The sequence below is a fragment of the Camelus bactrianus genome, chromosome 17 (genome assembly GCF_048773025.1).
Source record: "Camelus bactrianus isolate YW-2024 breed Bactrian camel chromosome 17, ASM4877302v1, whole genome shotgun sequence".
Lineage (NCBI taxonomy): Eukaryota > Metazoa > Chordata > Mammalia > Artiodactyla > Camelidae > Camelus > Camelus bactrianus.
The window spans coordinates 39,141,202-39,158,198 of record NC_133555.1 but is presented as its reverse complement, the minus strand read 5'-3'; the positions used below and the strand labels follow the sequence as shown (position 1 = coordinate 39,158,198).

The window sequence follows — 16,997 nt, the reverse complement described above, 5'->3', positions numbered from 1 at the left end:
CATTCACAATCTCCCTCACTCACCAAAGACGTCTCAACCAGCCAATGCAAGGTCTCACACACACACACACACACCCCCAAACATGGTCCCAACAAACAAAATATCAGAGGTGTAGCCCCAAAATTCCGCTTCCACTCCAGACGGAGGCCTCCAGACAGATGGGCTCAGCTCTTGAAAGAGAACGGACCCACAGTGGCTCACGACGAGCCCAGAAAGAGAGGAGAGAATTTCCAGCCTAAACAAGCTGGAGCCACTCACCCCCAGGCGACACCAAAGGTCGATACAGCTCAGGATGGTTCCAAAACAGCAGCTCCAAACAGCCTTGGGCAGGGGCAGCCGGCAGCGCCGGTGGGGGAAGGTGGTGTGGAGGAGACCCTCCTGGCTCCCCGGGGCAGAGTGGGCTGAGGCAGCTCCAGAGAAGGGACTGCCTGCCACGGGCACAGACTCCTGCCTGGCTTCACCAAAACTGTCACTGAACACAAGTTCGTGTGCCCAAAACACTGTGAGGCCAAACAATACTGAAATGTCCGAGTTTGGAGCAGAGAAATGTTTACTGCAGGGCCAAGCAAGGAGAGTGAGTGGCTCTGGCCCAAAAAAACCTCAGACTCCCTGAAAGGTTTCAGCTGAGCCTTTTTAACAGCTCGGGGAGGGGAGTCCCAGGGTCTGTGATCAGCTGTGAACAATTCTCGGCTTGGTTGATGGTGATCAATCCTTAGCTCTGTGCTCATGATTATCAAGTAATTTCTTCCCTTTGGTGGTAGTTTTTAGCATCTGAGAAACTCAGGAAATGTGCATGACATATCATTTTCTGGGTACTTCAGAGAGGAGCTACAGTAGAGGATATGGGGGAGGGTCTCAGGAAGACCCTATAGGGTCCTGCTCGGTTACAGTATCAGCAAGTTCTTAGTTTCAGCCTGGCAAGGAGTTAACTCCAGAGAGCTGCTCGTTCCATCACTAATTCATTGTGTGATTTGTGGCAAGTTATTATCTATGAAGTGGGAGTAGGGGTAGGGTAAGGTGAGTGTTTGGCTAGAATGATAGCTATTGGCCTTTCCAAGCTCTAAATTCCAATGAATCAGCAAAAAGAAACTTTTAGAGCAGAGCTGGGGATATATGTAGCAAGAACAGCCTCGGAGGACATGGGCTCAGGTGGAAGTCCTACAAGCTGGAGGGATTCGGGAGAGGCAGCTGGCAAAGGAGGTGGTGCAGGAGGGAAGTAGAAGGAGGGAGGGAGGGGAGATCATGGCTCTCTGATTGAGTGAGTTCCCCAGGCCTCTTGGAAGCAGAGCTTGAGGATCTGCTGGCTCTTCCTTGAGACTTGTTCAGCTTAGCAGCAGAAACTGAATGTGGTCTCTGAGGAAGAGTAGGGTTCTATGTCCTGGCTCCTGGACTCCTACAACAGCAAGCAGCATAGAGATGACAACAGGACATTGCAGTTAGAAAGGGACCAGCCTGAATCCAGTGGTGGCTCTGAAAGAGTTAGGGGAACAGGTCTGTAGGCTTCTTGCCACCCCTGCCTGGTAAGCCCCATCAGGGCTCCTCAAAGCCATCGTAAATTATCACACATGCAATTCAGTCTCATTCAGTGCCCTCCTGTAGATCCAGACAAGTGTCCTAGCCCCTTCTCTGCCAGAGGGTGGCTCTCAGTAACCTTGTATATAAGTTCTAGGAGTCAATCCTGGCACTGCCACGTGTGGGCAGAGTGCAGCCAGAAGTCAGCCTCACCAAGCTCCAGCTTCCTCTTCGAAACATGGGGTCACAGTGACTTGCAGGATTGGAACAGCATCCTGAGCTAATGCTCACAAGGTTCCTGGTACAGTGCCCAAGAGGAGGCCAGGAAATATTCTTTCCTTTTCCTTTCCTGCATTAGGGAAAATTGTGGAAGATTTTGAAGTGGGCAAACGGGATCTCTAGGCATCCTTTCAATGGAAGCTGGGAATTTACCTGATGCTGTTGACGTCTGTGCCTTTGGCTGGGCTACTTAGGCTTGGCAAGCCATAGAAAACTGACAGCACTGCAAATAATTCTTCTCTATAGAAATGCATGTGAATATTGTCCTCTAGAGAAACAACTAATTTCTGCCCTGTTATCAGATTATTCTAAACATTAAGCTTTATCAGCCTTAAAATATAAACCAGTATTGTGTCTATTAGCAAATTCATTTCGGCAATCCCGACTGCCTGTGTCTGTCCTTCTGGTTCTCCTCTGAAATGATGTGACATCTTATTAATCAATGACTGGAATGACATCTTTGTATGAGTCATGGCTTTACTCTGGAAAATGATATTTTAATATCAACGTCTCTGATGATTTATAAATCATTCGTTCAGATCAGACCTTTATCATCCATTCCCCACTGCTGATTTTATATTAAAATCCTTCGTCTCTCATTAACCCCCATACCACTAACACACATACACACACACAGAAACACTCATCCCCAAATACACCCAATATCCCATACACACCCAGAAAAATAGTGTTCTCTGTGAGATGTGTATGTGTACTATAATGTAGGCATCTGGACATTCTGCCAAGCAACTGGACACCTAAGGCATGAAGCAGTATTAGAGATGAACTTGCAGGGACTGAATGAGGTAATAAGCTCAGTGCGCTGTGTATTCAGAGTCTAAGCTTTACACTGAATCCCAACTTCAGTTCAAGTTCAAGAATTGTACTGACCCAGTTTTCCTCTGAGGACCTCCCTGGCGTCCACTTTCTAACACCAAGGAAGACGGTACTGAGTGCCTGGGCTGGATGATCATGGTCTGAGTAGGGCTCCTCCAAGGCCTGTTATAGATTTGCCAACATTCTTTTCAGTGTATGTCCCCATTGGGGCTAGTTGTCCTGTTGCACTGGGTCACCTGGGGCCTTTGCTGGAGAAGAACCTGGGGTTCCTGGAGGCCTCAGCCAAGAGGCACAGAAAGGCTGCTCTGTGGTGGCTAGCGTTAGATCATCTCCAGTGTCGACTTGGCCTAATTCCCTTTACTGATCCCTGCAGAGACCCCGAAGAGGGAGTGGCCCACAAAAGGAGAGGATCTGCTCTGGATAACGACCAGAGCCACCCCAACGTGCCCTGCAATATGTCTCTGGAATATGATGAGACCCAAGGGATTGTAATCATCAGCTCTTCTTTACACCGTCCTGACTCCAAGTGTGGGCCAGGACCAGCAGCACTGACGTCACCTGGGAACTTGTTCAGGCCGCAGCCTGGGCCTGCTGAATCAGACTGTGCAATTTCACAAGATTCCCCAGGCATTCATAAGTACTCCAGCGTTTGAGAAGCGCTAGTGATGGAGGTCACGCTAACCGAGGAGCGATAACGCCCTCAAGTCTCTGAATCTCTTTAGCTGGGGAACCACGGGCCAGTCAGTTCCACTTCTCAGAACCCATTTCCTCATTTGAAAAAGGGCAATCATCTCAGTGCCACAGGGCCGTGGAAAGAGCAAATGCATGTAAAAGCGCTGACCAGTGCTGCCCCCAATTTTTTTTAAAGGCCAAGAGAAGCCCAGAGAAACTCTGGTGTGGGATGGAGTTGGCAGAACAGAACATCCCAGGGGGATGGGCAGATGGAAGGCTCCATCCTCAGCTGCCTCTCTGGACTTCACCCAGACAAATGAGTGCCCACTATAAGCAGGGCACATTCTTTTTGGCAGTGGGGCCCCCTTGGGCCCAGGGTGGCCAGGGCTGGGTTGTGGAGCTGACACAGAAGGCCCTTTCGCTGGCTCCCTGGCCTGCAGCAGGGAAGTCAGCTCTATGCCTGACCCTCAAGTCTCAAGCCCTTTCTGGGACCATCTACCGCAGGGGCCCGTCCTTGCGCCCCATACATCAGGAATCCCTCCTTGAACGATCTAAGGCCTAAATGCGCCCTCTGCCCTTGGCAGACACAGGGAACAACGGGCAGAATGAAATCACTTTAATAGCATAGCAACACTTTAGGACCAGGAGTCACAGATGAGGGAAACGTTTTGTCTTCCATTTGTACGTTTCTGCTGAGGTGCGTGGTTGCGTTGGACAATCTCACAGACAGCTGTTTCACACTGAAAACTCAATAAATAGATACTTTAAATGTCAGACTTCAGAGACAACGAGTTATGAACGGGATTGTTTCCTTATTCTGCCTCCTGAGTCAGGAGGTGGCTTCCTGCTGCGCTGACCAAGGCCGGGTCTCCTAGGAGGCGTACTCGTACTCCTCAGCGCTGCGCCGGCCAAAATCCATCCAGCCCATGTAGTCCCGATCGCTTATCCTGTGGCTGGGGTCCAGGTTCTGCAGGTTCTTAATCACAGACATTCGGCCAGAGGGAGCTACAAGTGGCAGAGCGGAAGGAAACGGGGCCATTACATCTAAGAGCATCGCTAGTTCAGTTTGTAAAGGAGAACAACGGAAAAGGCCAGACAATATGCAGCATGCACCCTCTTATACGTATCAGAGAGGTTATCAAGGGGGAGGGTATAGCACAGTGGTTAGAGTACATGCTTAGCACGGAATGCTCAGTACGGCGGGAAGCTGAGGAGCTTCCAGACCCTCTGGGGAGGGCAGGACTCAAACAGCCTCTCAGCCCTGATGCTGCCTAGATGGGCTACCTCAGGTAGGTCATTCACTCTTCCAGAATCCCAGCTTGTCCACACTGACAAAAGGACGATAACACAATTTCCTGTGCAGGGCTGTCGTGAGGACAAAGAGAGACAATACGGAGGTAGCCCTGGGCTTTGCTTGCTGGGCTTGGAGCAGGTGCACACTAGACACTCCTCTGCCCCCTAACAGAATTGCTTCTCCTCAGATGATTGAAAATTCTGCAGATGGTTCTTAATGACAAATTCTTGAGCACTCCCCAAAGGGGGCATTTCTTGTTGAGACTCTTTAAGCATAATGTATACTACAGTTGAGTAAATACTCCATATGATCTCAAAATGTGTAAAATATTCAAAGAAACTGTATAGACGTAGATATGTGTTCCTAGTTCATATTTGTCAAATGGAAGAGATTATTGTTTTCTAGCTAGCATGGATCCTGGGTGTTGGCAGCTAAAGTTCCCAGTGACAGCTATTCACACACAGGTTTGGCTGACGACAAGGGGAGAAGGGGGTTAAGAAGAGACACCAGAAGGACCTTGTGTCGAGTGTCAGTTCCAGGGAAATCATTTGATAACTGGCTGCTTTCCCAGAACTGTTTCTGGTGGTTCTTTCCTGAAGGTGGGGATGGGCTTCCAGATTATGGTCAACGAAAAGCCTATGATATTTCAGACTGGCCTGGCTGAAATTCACCCCATACCCAAGGACAGATATGAAATTACTTTCAGACAGACAATCAACAGGAATCCCTAAAGTTCTCAGATTTGGTCATCTGACTAGTACTTCCACAGCTTTCAATTTAATTAGCAGTAAAGCAAAATAGAAGATGGTAGTTGGGACAGTTTCCCAAAGAGAGGTTGGAATATAACAAATCACCTTCCGTTTTATCCTTCTGAAATTCTCTGGTCAAAAAGGTCCCGTCTCACCTTCATATGGAACTATAGGAGGTTCTGGAGAGCCAAGCCCTGTTTTCTCCCCATCTAGTCAAGCCACGAGTTAAAGTTCAGATATAGGCCTTGGCACACCAGCAGGGTAAGGGAGCCTTATGGGAAAGGAGCCCACTTCCCACCCAGCCCAGCAGCATCTGCTGTGGTTTCGTGTCCAGCAGTTCTGGCCCAGTTTAACACCTCGTCCCATAGCCAGTGTGTTCACCATGTGTCACTGTGGATAAAGCTGGTAGGAAAAAACCTGCCCCAGTCCAAATTATAATTTCTGAGGAACCTAGAGATGAACGAACCTCCCTCTGAATCACGAAAAGAGCTGGAAGGGGCCAATGGGAACCCCATCGTCATTTTCTCTTTACAGATGAGACAGGCCCAGGAAAGGGACAGGGCTGTCCATACGCCACTCAGCTACTGAGAAGCTGAGTCACCTTACTCCTGGAGAAAGACTTTGATGCTGAGAAAACTGTGGCTTGTTTAGCTCCTGCTGCAATTGGGACCGTCTCTCCAACAGCAAAATAAAAACATGTCTCTTGTTGGGTAATCATCTTAAATCACTGCCAAGGAGAACTCAAAACTGCTCCTGATTCTTTCCTCCTGTTACATCCTTTGGTGAAAATTGACACATTGCCACTTTTTTTTTTAAACTGTTGGGGTCAGATCTCAAGCATTCTCAGCACTGATCACTGCCTGCTGGAGGGGTTCCATGTGCAGTACCTGGGTGGCTCCTCGGTCCTTTGTATTCACAGTAGATGGTGTTTAGTGGCTCTGCAATACCTTTTTGAGTCAGTAGTTTGCTCAGTAATTATCTTTTAATGTCTTCATAATATAGTGTTGAATTTAAACAGCAACACCATGCAAAACTTAAAGAAAGCTTTTTTAAAAAGGTTTCCCTTCATAGAACTATATTCAGTATCTTGTAGTAATCTTTAATGAAAAAGAGTATGAGAACGAATATGTACATGTATGACTAAAACATGCTGTACACCAGAAATTGACACATTGTAACTGACTGTACTTCAATTAAAAGAAAACAGGTTTCCCTTATAAATTAAACTAACTCCTGCACACTCACTCTCAGTTTGTGACAAAGGACGTCTGGAAAACTGCACTGCCTTGTGCAGTACAACTCAGGAAAAGAAAGTGAAAAAGCTTTCAGCTTTATGTGTCTCCCGTGTTTCCTCCCAAGACGGGTTACCCACCTCCATCAGCAAGACACTAGAGAAGAGGGTCACGATTGGGGGCAGAAGTGAGTGAGGGTCAGGGAAGCGGCATGCGTACCTTTCCGAGCCTGCTGGATGTACCTGGCCAGCAGAGCGCCCAGGTGCGCTCGGGGCTCCTCGTCCACCCTCTGCACCGCCCTCAGCTGCCTTCGGGGCGCCCCCTCCTCCTGCTGAGCCCGGGAGCCCGTGGGGTCCGCGGGAGGCACGGGCTTCGCCAGGGCGCCCGCCGCCAGGACCGCCATCAGCACGCACAGGCACAAGCCGCTGTTCATGGCTGCGGGGAGCAGAGAGGAGGGGGTCGTTGAACGAAAAGGTGGAGCGTTCGCGGGATATTGCGGAGGGTCGGGCGCCCAGGGTACAGAGAAGGGGCCTCAGTCCAAACGAGTGGGGCTCCGGACCTGCCAGGCTGGTGAAAGCACAAGGGGGCCAGTGGCACCAGCCCGCGCGTCAGGGCGCATCGCGTTTGTCTTTTGGGTGAATTACACCCGGGGCCTTGGAGCGGGGAAAGCGGGCGGAGAGAGACCTTGTCTTCTGCCCTGTTTAAGCAGAAGGAAGGTTTTCTGTTTTCCTTTAGTTTGAGATGTCAGAGCGTCGTCTCTCTTCTCCTAACTGGAAAAGCAAGAGATTAAAGATAGGTGAAAATGTTCCTAAAGGGAAGACTCCATGGGGGAAATGAGACCTTTGAAGAAAGGTAGCACCTTTCCAGAGAGCTAAGCTTCCAATAGGTAAATAAATGGTAAAAAACAAGAACAAAAACAAAAACAAAAACAAAACAAAAAAACAACCAAAAACCAAAACAAAACAAAAACACGGTTTAAAATGTGAGAGCAACAAATAAAAGCCATATTTTTCAAGTTTCTTCAAGCTGCACATGGGAAACGGCAATAACCACTATGCAAAACACAGGCAGGATTTTTCATATCAGAAATACGCGCTCAGTCCTGTCAGTCCTCCGCCAAGCACCGCTGCATTTTAGATCCGCGAGCAGATAAAATACCCGCACGTTTCTATGCCCAAAACCGTGAATTTTTCTGCAGCACTTAGAAATTGAATTTAAATCTTAAAACCTCTTGGTAGTTTATTTGAAACGATTTCAAAGTACACTGCATCGTTGTGCAACATCTAGTAAATCGCAATTTACATACTAATCCGAGCAACCAGATACCCCAGCGTTGCCTGCGCAAAAAGAACAAAGCAGGAGCGTGAAGTCTGAAAAGCAGCTCTACCTACCCCGCCCGCACTATCCTTTCTGACTTCAAGAAATGTCTTTCGAGATATCGGAAAGAAGACACAGAAAACAGAAAATTGAAACGGAAGGGGCACAAAAGTGAAGACAGCATTCTTCAAGGCCACTTGGCACTTGGATCCCCAGGGGCGGGGAACCTACCTTCGGAGCAGGACGCAGCCGGCTTCGCGTTCCTGCCAGAGCAGCGGGGAAGCCAAGCCAAGTTCAGGGTGGGCGGGCAGGAGGCTGCCTCTTAAATAGCCCCGCCTGAGCCATTGGCCAGTCATCTATTTACCCAGCGCTGACGCAGACGGGCGACACGTGCTCAGAGGGCGGCCACGGGGGCGACAAATGACTGAGGTGGCTCCCGGGAGAGAGGGGGCAACGGCCCAGAGGAGCCAGGTGGACGCCTCCCAGGCAGGGTGTCTGGCATCCAGCCCAGCCTCTGTCGCGGCAGCTTCCTTCTCCCAGCTCCGTCCACCCTGTCTCCCTTGCCCATTCCAGCGCGGGGCTCCCCTCTCCAGGGTGAGAAACCTAGGAATGGGGTCTCTCCTCCGGGATGCAGAAGCTACCTGCCCCCGTGTAGTTCGCTTTGAGGACCAAAGAGGCCGGAGAGGAAAATGGAGAAGTGGGGTCGGAGGAGAACACTAGACAGGGCTGAGTGTCAGCAAAGTGTGACTCTGAGATGGAGGGAGTGTCTGTCCCTCTTGGCGCATCTAAGGCCGCTCTGGTCAATTGACCGGAGAGAGGGTATCCTCCGGGGAAGGGAGGAGGGGTCTTCACGTTGTTCTCAACCCCTTGAAAACCGCTCAAAGTTCTCCAGGATCTCGAGGTCAGTGAAAGGGCTAGGCCATGGCAGGCTCTTGGTGTCCTGGGCCCCCATTCACACAGCTGTAAAATAAAGATGACACCATCGGGCTTCTCACGGAATTTGGGAAAGGGCTGTGTTTTCTTCCCGGCGGAGTTACGTTCTGCCTGCGGCGCCTAAGGCTCTTTGTCGCCAAGGGGCACCAGCTAGTGTCCCAAAGAGCCCCCACAGTCCCTATTCCCCTCTGGCATGGGCATCCGCCTCTACCACCTTCCCCGAGTCTCACACCTGGCCCAGTCCCCGCCAGCTTTGAAATAAGGAACTTGCCCCTCGTCACTCGGCTGCTTGGTGAGGACAAGGCAGACGCCGCGGTAGCTGTACGCCCTCCCCTGCGCGGTTGAGTCCTTGGCTCCGGATCAAGGCGACCCGGAGCCAGAGCGCCATGAGGGTCTACCCCCACCTCTGCCCTGAAGCCCTCTGGGTTGGAGTCCACTGGTTGGTGCTCCAGTTCATCGCGTCCTGCAAAAGTCAGTGGCAACCCCATTTCACCGACGGCAGAGGCGCAAACTGGAGAAGCACCTGGCGAAGGATCTGCCTCAGACCCCAGGCGCCTCAGCGCAGTGAGGCTTCTCAGTCTGGGACCTAGGGGGTCTCTGTCCATCCCTTGCCCGGTCCTGGCGCCTTCCACTCCTCCTTTCCCTCACGGAGAAAGACTTGAAAGGGTTTCTTTCAAATTGGAATCTGTGCTCAGCACTGGGGGTCCCGGGATGGCGGGACTGTGGGGGTCGGGGTGGGTGGGGAGACCGGGGAAGCTTGGGGGAGACACCTCTGGTTGCTGTGCCCCTTTCTAAACTCTAGAGGCTGCTGCATTTCTGCAACCTAGAGGCGACATTTTTGAAACAGAGATGCTGATTAGATGTTTCACCCTGGTTTTCCCACAAGGCTGCTAAAGGTTGTGTTGTTCAGTTGGGGAAACTACTTTTATTTGTGACTGTGGCCAAGACATCTCTGGGAACATAAACTTGCTATAGAGCAGAATCACCTAGAGAGCTTGTTCAAACACCCCCAGAATTTCTGACTCAGTAGGGCTGAGGTGGGGCTCAGGAATCTGCATTCCTAGCAAGTTCCCTGATGCTCCTGCTGGTTGCTGGTGGTCCCCTGACCACACTTGGAGAACCACGGCTATAGAATTTTCCTGTGGTAAGCCAGTTACTTAACTCCCTTCCCTCCACCCATTTCATTAATATTTATTAAACACTTGCTTTTTGCCAGGCACTGGAGATGCAGTAGGAACAAGGGCTGACAGGATAATGGGGGAGCAGAACGAACAAGAGAACAAACATCTCTGGGTGATTCTGATGTATTTGGGAACTATGGGGGTGTAGGTGATGGGGGATGATCCCAGGGAAATGTTTAGATGAAGAGAGCAGAGGAATAAGCTTCCAGTTTCAGAAAGCTGAGTCTAGTTATGATGCAGAAGGTGTTCCAGGCAGGGAGAGACTGTAAGTCAGGAACTGTTAGGAGGGCATGGGGTGAAGAGGTGCAGGAGGAATCAAAGTAGACTTATATTTAGGATAATAAACCATTGTGAAACCTATTCATTATTATGACCCCTATTCAATATTATGAAAGTCGTAAGTAATAAGAGGTAATTCAGAAAATAAATAAAAGTAGAGAAAAGAAGAAAAAAAAATCCATCACCCAGGGACAGCCATGTTTAACCTCTCAGTGTTCAAGGAACCAGAAGAGGCAATCAGATTAGATGACTGAGGTTGACCTTGAGGTTCCAGGTTGGGAGACAGGGGTGGGTGGTGGAGCATAACCTAAAACAGGGAATTCAGGAGGAAGAGCAGAATTGGGGTATGGGGTGGGGTAGGTAATGTGTCCAGTAGGGGGTTGGGCTCATTGTTTGTACATGGATGTCCAGGAGGAGGTTGGGAACCTGAACCCTGAGCTCAGAACTGTGGGGCACTGGAGGTGTGGGTGGTGGCTGCCAGCCTGCGAGTCATAGGAAGTGCCTAAGAGGGCAGGTAGAACGGGCGGGTGCCTCTAGACAGACCCTGAGGAGCGACAGCCAAAAGGTGTGAGTGGAGGAAAGGGAGCTGGTAAAGAGGCAGAGCCGGAGCAGCCCAGAGGCCAGAGCAGAAATGTCACAAGGAAAAGCCAAAGATGACAGGATTATCAGAAGCTAGAAGAAGGGCTCATGCAGTGGGCCCTTCTAATCTGCAATAAAGCAGTAGCCTCTTCACTTCCAGGAATGGGAATTCTAAGCAGGCCTGTGTTACAGAAGTTCCTCTGAGGAATAAAAAGTTAAAAGGGATCTGAACTCCTTGGCCATAGTAACAAGTTTTCCTTCTTAATGGGTCAGAGAGTACTAGGAATCTGCCTATTGTTCTAAAGCCAGATGAGCCTGGGCCCACACTTCTCCTGTAATGCACACACATACGTGCATGAAGGAGAATCCATTCATTCACTAAGAATCATTTGTGTAATGCCTCCTGGGGCAGATGCTTTTGGTGGTCTTCACACAGCCACCTGCCCCACCTCTGCCCTCGCTGCGGTGAGCACCCAGACAGCATTCCCACCTCAGGCTTCCAAAGGGCCCTGCTGCACTTCTCTGCCTCAAAGCTCAGCCCCAGCAGAGGCTCAGCCTGGAGGACAAGGGTCTTCACACCCAACAAGACAACCTTTAACTAGTGGGGGATGGAAACACCAGTTCCCTGCCCTCTGATGGCCCAATCCCAGAAGCTTCTGGAAGCTTCTCAAAGGTCCTTTGCCTGCAGCAGGGACCTTGATAACATCCCTTTAGTTGGCTTTTCCTCCTGTCCTGTCTTAGTCTTCTCATCTCCTCACTTCTGGTATCTGGGACCATCTTCCAAATAAGCCACCTGCCCCCAAGCTTTTGTCTAATTTCAGGATAATCCTATAAAGACAGCAACTGTCTCACAAGCACTGTTGGCATACGAGCAAAACAGGCAAAATCCCTGTGCTTCCTTTCTAGTGGGGGAGACAGATAATAAACAAAACCAATACTAGCACATGCAGTAGGTGACGGATGGGCACGAAGGCCTAGGAGAAAGCAGAGCAAGGAGAGGGTATGGGGGAGCTCGGCAGGGGATCTGCATGAACACGTGCAAACCCCTGCTTGAGGGCACCCTGTTAGGTCTTTGATATGTATGCCTCACTATGCATATCAAGGAGAAATGGTTTTGCTTATACAAGGGAAATTGTAATGTGATTTTGCCCTGTTTGGAGGTTCTTGTATTACACCAGGTGCGAGATGGTAACTGAGTTTTATCCCAGTTTTACCCTTGCCTCAGGAGAGAAACAGAAAAGGGCAGTGCCCTCTCTGTTCCCCCAACCCCTGCCAAACCCTTAGCACTGAGTGAGACTCACAGCTGGGCCTCAGATGCCCCACGATGTGGAAGGTCCCTCATGATGTGGAAGGTCCCTGCCTTCATGCAGGGGACTAAATGCAAGGGAACCATATCTAGATGTGGCATCAGAGAGGGAGTAGCAGTGAGAGAAAGCTTGTGACTGTTTACTGGTTTGGAATCTAGAAATTTCCATCTGATTGTGGTGAAGCGAATTTAAGTGAGGTCCCATTCAGAGCAGGGGAGGCCTCCTCAGAGAGCATCTCTGAAACAGATGTGATCATTTCAATGTAGGATTTTTTAGCCACGGGAAGCATCTCAAAGACAGGTCCACTTTGCACCTGTAGAAGACTCAGTGGCACTTTCATGGGCATAGCAGGGCTTCCTACTTTATTATTCATGGATTTTAAACTGGTTACAAGTGATCCCCATTTGAAGGAGGTCAAGAGACTGTTTGCTGTGATTAGAAATGTGTTTGAAGTCTTCTATTTGGGGTCTTGAGGTTTTTTTTTTCTCTTTAACATGTATTAGAAATGCCGTTATTTGTCCTGGAACTTTTTAAATGCCCACATAGCCCAAGTCATCTGCCATTAAATGGAACAATTTGACTCAAAAGAATGAGGTAGCCATGGTCACAGTGAACAGTGTTTCCTTTTCCCTATGATGGGTTCCCTCAGAATCTCTTGTCTTAATTTGGATGCTCACAAAAGCAAGGCTGAGACAAGCATCTGGGTGCAGGGAGGTTACTTGGGAGTGAGTGCAAGGAAGCCAGGAGTGAGGGAGCAGGGAGGAGAGAAGAAAACCTAGTGCGTGTGAAGGAGAGGGTTACCCTGTGGACTCCATCCCGCCAGGGTCTCTGGGGCACCTGAAGCACATGCCTCATAACCAGCCCACCTGAGTCTGGGAGGAGAGCCTGGGGTGTCTACCCAGCAAGTTCCATGTGCCTGGTTGAGGGCTGTTCCCAGGTGTGGGCTTCCCTTTCACTCCTGAATCAGCCTCCTGCTCCTACAGGCCAGAAAAGACCCTCAGACACAGAAGAGAGAAGCAGATGGGTGGCAGAAATAGCTATGGGGGAGCCAAGGGCACTAGCCTGGGCTCCTGTACTGAAACAGCAGGCCAGGTCTGGGGCTGAGAAGACCACAGTCAGGGGGCCAGCATGGTCAGGGTCCTGGTGACAGCTGACAAATGGCTGCCTTCCTGCTGCATCCTCACATGGTGGAGAGAGAGAGCAAGCTGGAAGGTTTTCTTCTTATAAGAGCACTAATTCCATCCTGAGGACCCCACCCTAGATATCTTATCTAAACCCAATTACCTTCCAAAGGCCCCACTTCCTTTGAGGCTTACAGCTTCAACAATATGAATTCTGGGAGGACACAAACATTTAGTCCATAACATAATGCCACAATCCTGTATTTGGAAAATATCTTATTCTTTCACTGGCATTTCTATAAGGTTGGTGGAATCAAGGAATCTTCAATCTGGGGAGAACCCTGAAGATGCTCTCATTCAAAGGTCACCAATCCAACAACCACCAGGGGGAGGGAAGTGGGCTGTGTGGGAAAAGGGTGACAATAAAGTCGCAGTGGTGGATGACCAGTAACAGTGTGGGTGCTGGTTGATCCACTGGGGGACTGTCAGGGCCAGGGCTGACTTCAGAGTTACTTCCACCAAGGGGCGAAGGGAGCTGGAGTCCTTATACACCAGCTCCAGGCAGTCACTGACTGGGGGCAGCTCCGGGGAGGGGGCAGTCACTGCCCGGCATTCTGCCTTGCTGGGTGTGGGGGCCAAAGGGGCTTCCAGCCCCCAGGGGAAGCAGTCAGGGGAAGAGCTGCAGCTTCTAGCCCTGGGCCTCTGGGCCTGCAGGCACTGTAAAGGTCAGGCGTGACCTGAGGGGACACAGGTGGGGCAGCGCCACTGCAGCCCCAGTCCTCTAACACTGCGTAAGCTCTTGGTGTTAGAGCTTACCGTATTTTACATCAATTTCCTAGTGCCGAGTACATAGCAGTTGTTCAATAAATATTTGTTGACTGAACTCTTCATCTGTGGAAACCTCTCATCCGCCAATATGCCAGTGGGCAGGAACCATGCCTTATTCACCCAATGCAGGGATTATCCTGCACACTGTTAAGTGATTAATACATGTTTACTGAGGAAACCACTCTTAGTTTAATTGATGGGATTTACAAGGTTTATCGTGGTGAATGAAAAGCCATTTGCTGGCCCTTGGCTGGGTCAGGGACTCCGAAAGAGCCACAGGAATTGTTTTTCACACCACTTCTTTTAGCCAGGGATGTAAGAGCTGACAGAAGTGGGGGGTCATCTCCTGAACAGGTGACAAGAAAGAGGACAGGTCCGCTCCCAGCCCGTTGATCCCCACATGCAGAATGAGCTTTTGCTTTTCCAACTAATACTGAAAAGCCAAGAGGACCTATAGTAGCTGGGGAAATGTCCTCAGGCCTGTCCTGTGGGTCACTTTCCTTTGTAGAAGTTTTCACAGTGGCCTCAATAGCCCTAATTGGGAGAAGTTAATAAACAGGGAGACTTAACAGTTGTTGAGGGACAGTCTGGAGTCTCTGTGGTCCTGCTGATCCAGCTTCCCTCCGAAGCGGGGCCCCTCACAGCAGAGGACAAGCCTGTGTCCCTGCAACGTCCCAGCCTCCAGCAGAGACGTGTCCCACCTACCAGCCAGCCTGGTGCTGGGTGGCGGCCGTTTCCCCTTCCTTTAAGTGAACCCTATCAGAGGAGGCTTTTAGTTTTAAGCATGAAAGTGGTATGATTAGGTATGAAATGCATATAATTCAAAACTTAAAAGGTAGAAAAGGGTAAACAGTTAAAACTAAGTCTCCCCTCAGCCCTGTCCTTCCCTAGACGCAAGGAGAACTTCCAGTTCGAGTGAACTCTTCCAAAGACTCCATGCACAAACTAGCAAATCAAGTGTCAAACACACACACACACACACACACACACGCACAATCTCCACCTGGAAGCACATAATATGTACACAATGTCCTCTGCTTTGCTCTTTTCACTTACAATATATATTAGAGGTCACTTTGTATTGTTGCCTTAATTCTACCTCAATATCTATAGAACACTCCATTGTATGGATGTGCCTTATTTCATCTAGCCAGTGCCCCACTGACAAAAATTTAAATAGCTTCCAAGATGTTGCAATGATGACTGAGGCTCTTTGAATGTATATCACTCAGCTCGTGCACAAGTTCACCTTTGGCATGAATTCCTAGAAGTGGAATTGCTGAATTAAAGAGTATGTACACTTAAGAATTTCTAGTAAATGGTGCCAAGTTCCCCTCCGGGGCAGTTGTCTGCACCCTCCCTTCCCACCCCGGCCACCAAGGACAGCAGATTCGTCTCTTCCAGCATATTAATGCTTCAGCTCCAGCTACTTGGCCAGCTCCTTGGCAGAGCATTGGGTAGAATTATACCAACAACAAGCCAGAAGCACTCCTTGCCAAAGGGCATGTTGATGGGAAAGGTAGTCAAAAGGAAAGAGAAAATCATTTGGTGCTAAAAAGCAACAGGAATTTTACCATGAAAGTTAAAGTTCTATTTAGATTTTCATGACATCCGCTCCTTAAGGAATGGCACGAACCTGCCGCGTGTGCAGAAACTGGCAGCCCGGAAATGAGGGATCTGTGCACAGATTCTCCCAGCACCCGGCATGATGAGTGAAGGAAGGAGTTTGTTTACCAGCTTCCCAGACTTCCCAAGAGATGCTGGCAACAGACAGGCCTCCAGCTGAGCGAGAAACATCAAAGTGCCGGGCCCAGGGGCGCCGAGGACTTGCAGAGGAGTGAGAATATGGTGGTCTCCGCCAGACTGCGCTTCTTATATAAGTTTCTGGAGCCTGGCTTGGGGACGAAAAGGAAACTCAGTCTTCCAGCAAGAATGGTGGCTTATATTGTGGGTCCCTTAGTTTGGGTCTCCTTACAAACAGACCCTGAGACAAAGTCCAGACGCAGGTGGTGTATTGGGGAGGGCATCCCAGACAGCTGAACTGAGAAGGTAGGGAAGAGAGAAAAGTTGATACAGTGTGGGTTAAAGAACAGGTTACTGTGGGAGGCAACTGGGGCGCAGAGACACTGTATAGAAAACACTTCGGAATTTTCCTGTTTATCCATGACCCTTACGTGCTATTGTTTGAGGGTTACTCTGGCAGGTGGGGAACACAGGCAGAGAAGAGAGATGGAGGTAACTGGCATGGGAAGCCATCAGCCAGTACCGGAACTGTCCCCACAGCTGCAGGTAAATTCAGGGGAGCAGAGGGGTTATAAAGTGAAGTATCAAAGTGACTTCTGCAGCCCCTAAGAGCAAACCTCCAGAACAACCCCATTATGTTCACGACTGTAAAAACACACAGATCTCCCTATTTTGTTCTTGTTCTTTGGGGAACACGCGCACCACCAGGAACAAATGTTTTGACCTGGAGGAAGGATCAAAGAACCTGTCCTCTTCCTCACAACAGGCACCATTCTCTTTCTTCTCTGACCCTCGGAACTTCATAGTGAAAATGATGCTAGATCGAAGTCCTAGGCCTCCAACCCACTGTCTGTGTCATGCAGAGCAGGCCACTTTGGTTTCATGACCCTGAGTCTGCACAACTGGCCAACCAGGTGGGGAAGAACCACTTCCTAGAACGCTGTAAACTCTCTATGGGATAAACCTTAGCCGTGTGAGGTGAGGGCTTGGAAACAAGAAAACTCGAATCTCCAGCCCTTTTCCACATTCAGCAATTCTTGGAATAAAAAGACTGATCTCGAATAAGATCCTAAGGAGGAGACAGCCCACAGGAGGAGAGAGCAGGGGTGAGAGGTGTCTTGAAATTGTTCCAGA

The 16,997-nt window shown here is 49.7% G+C and overlaps 1 protein-coding gene across 1 annotated transcript; it reads right to left on the bottom strand.

Moving 5' to 3' along the window:
* Positions 1-3,901: 3,901 nt before the first annotated feature.
* CCK (cholecystokinin) lies at positions 3,902-8,282 on the bottom strand. The gene is made up of 3 exons (XM_074344127.1): positions 8,124-8,282; positions 6,795-7,010; positions 3,902-4,305 (listed from the first exon to the last, which is right to left on the bottom strand). Exons 2-3 carry the CDS (start codon positions 7,006-7,008, stop codon positions 4,172-4,174), a joined length of 348 nt encoding a protein of 115 aa, XP_074200228.1. The 5' UTR covers positions 7,009-7,010; positions 8,124-8,282; the 3' UTR covers positions 3,902-4,171.
* Between the last annotated feature and the right edge of the window lie 8,715 nt (positions 8,283-16,997).

Coding starts and splice junctions, on each gene's coding strand:
- CCK (XM_074344127.1), bottom strand. CDS start 7,008: ATGAACAGCGGCTTGTGCCTGTGCGTGCTGATGGCGGTCCTGGCGGCG. Junction 4,306..6,794: donor CATCCAGCAGGCTCGGAAAG/GTACGCATGCCG, acceptor TGCCACTTGTAG/CTCCCTCTGGCCGAATGTCT.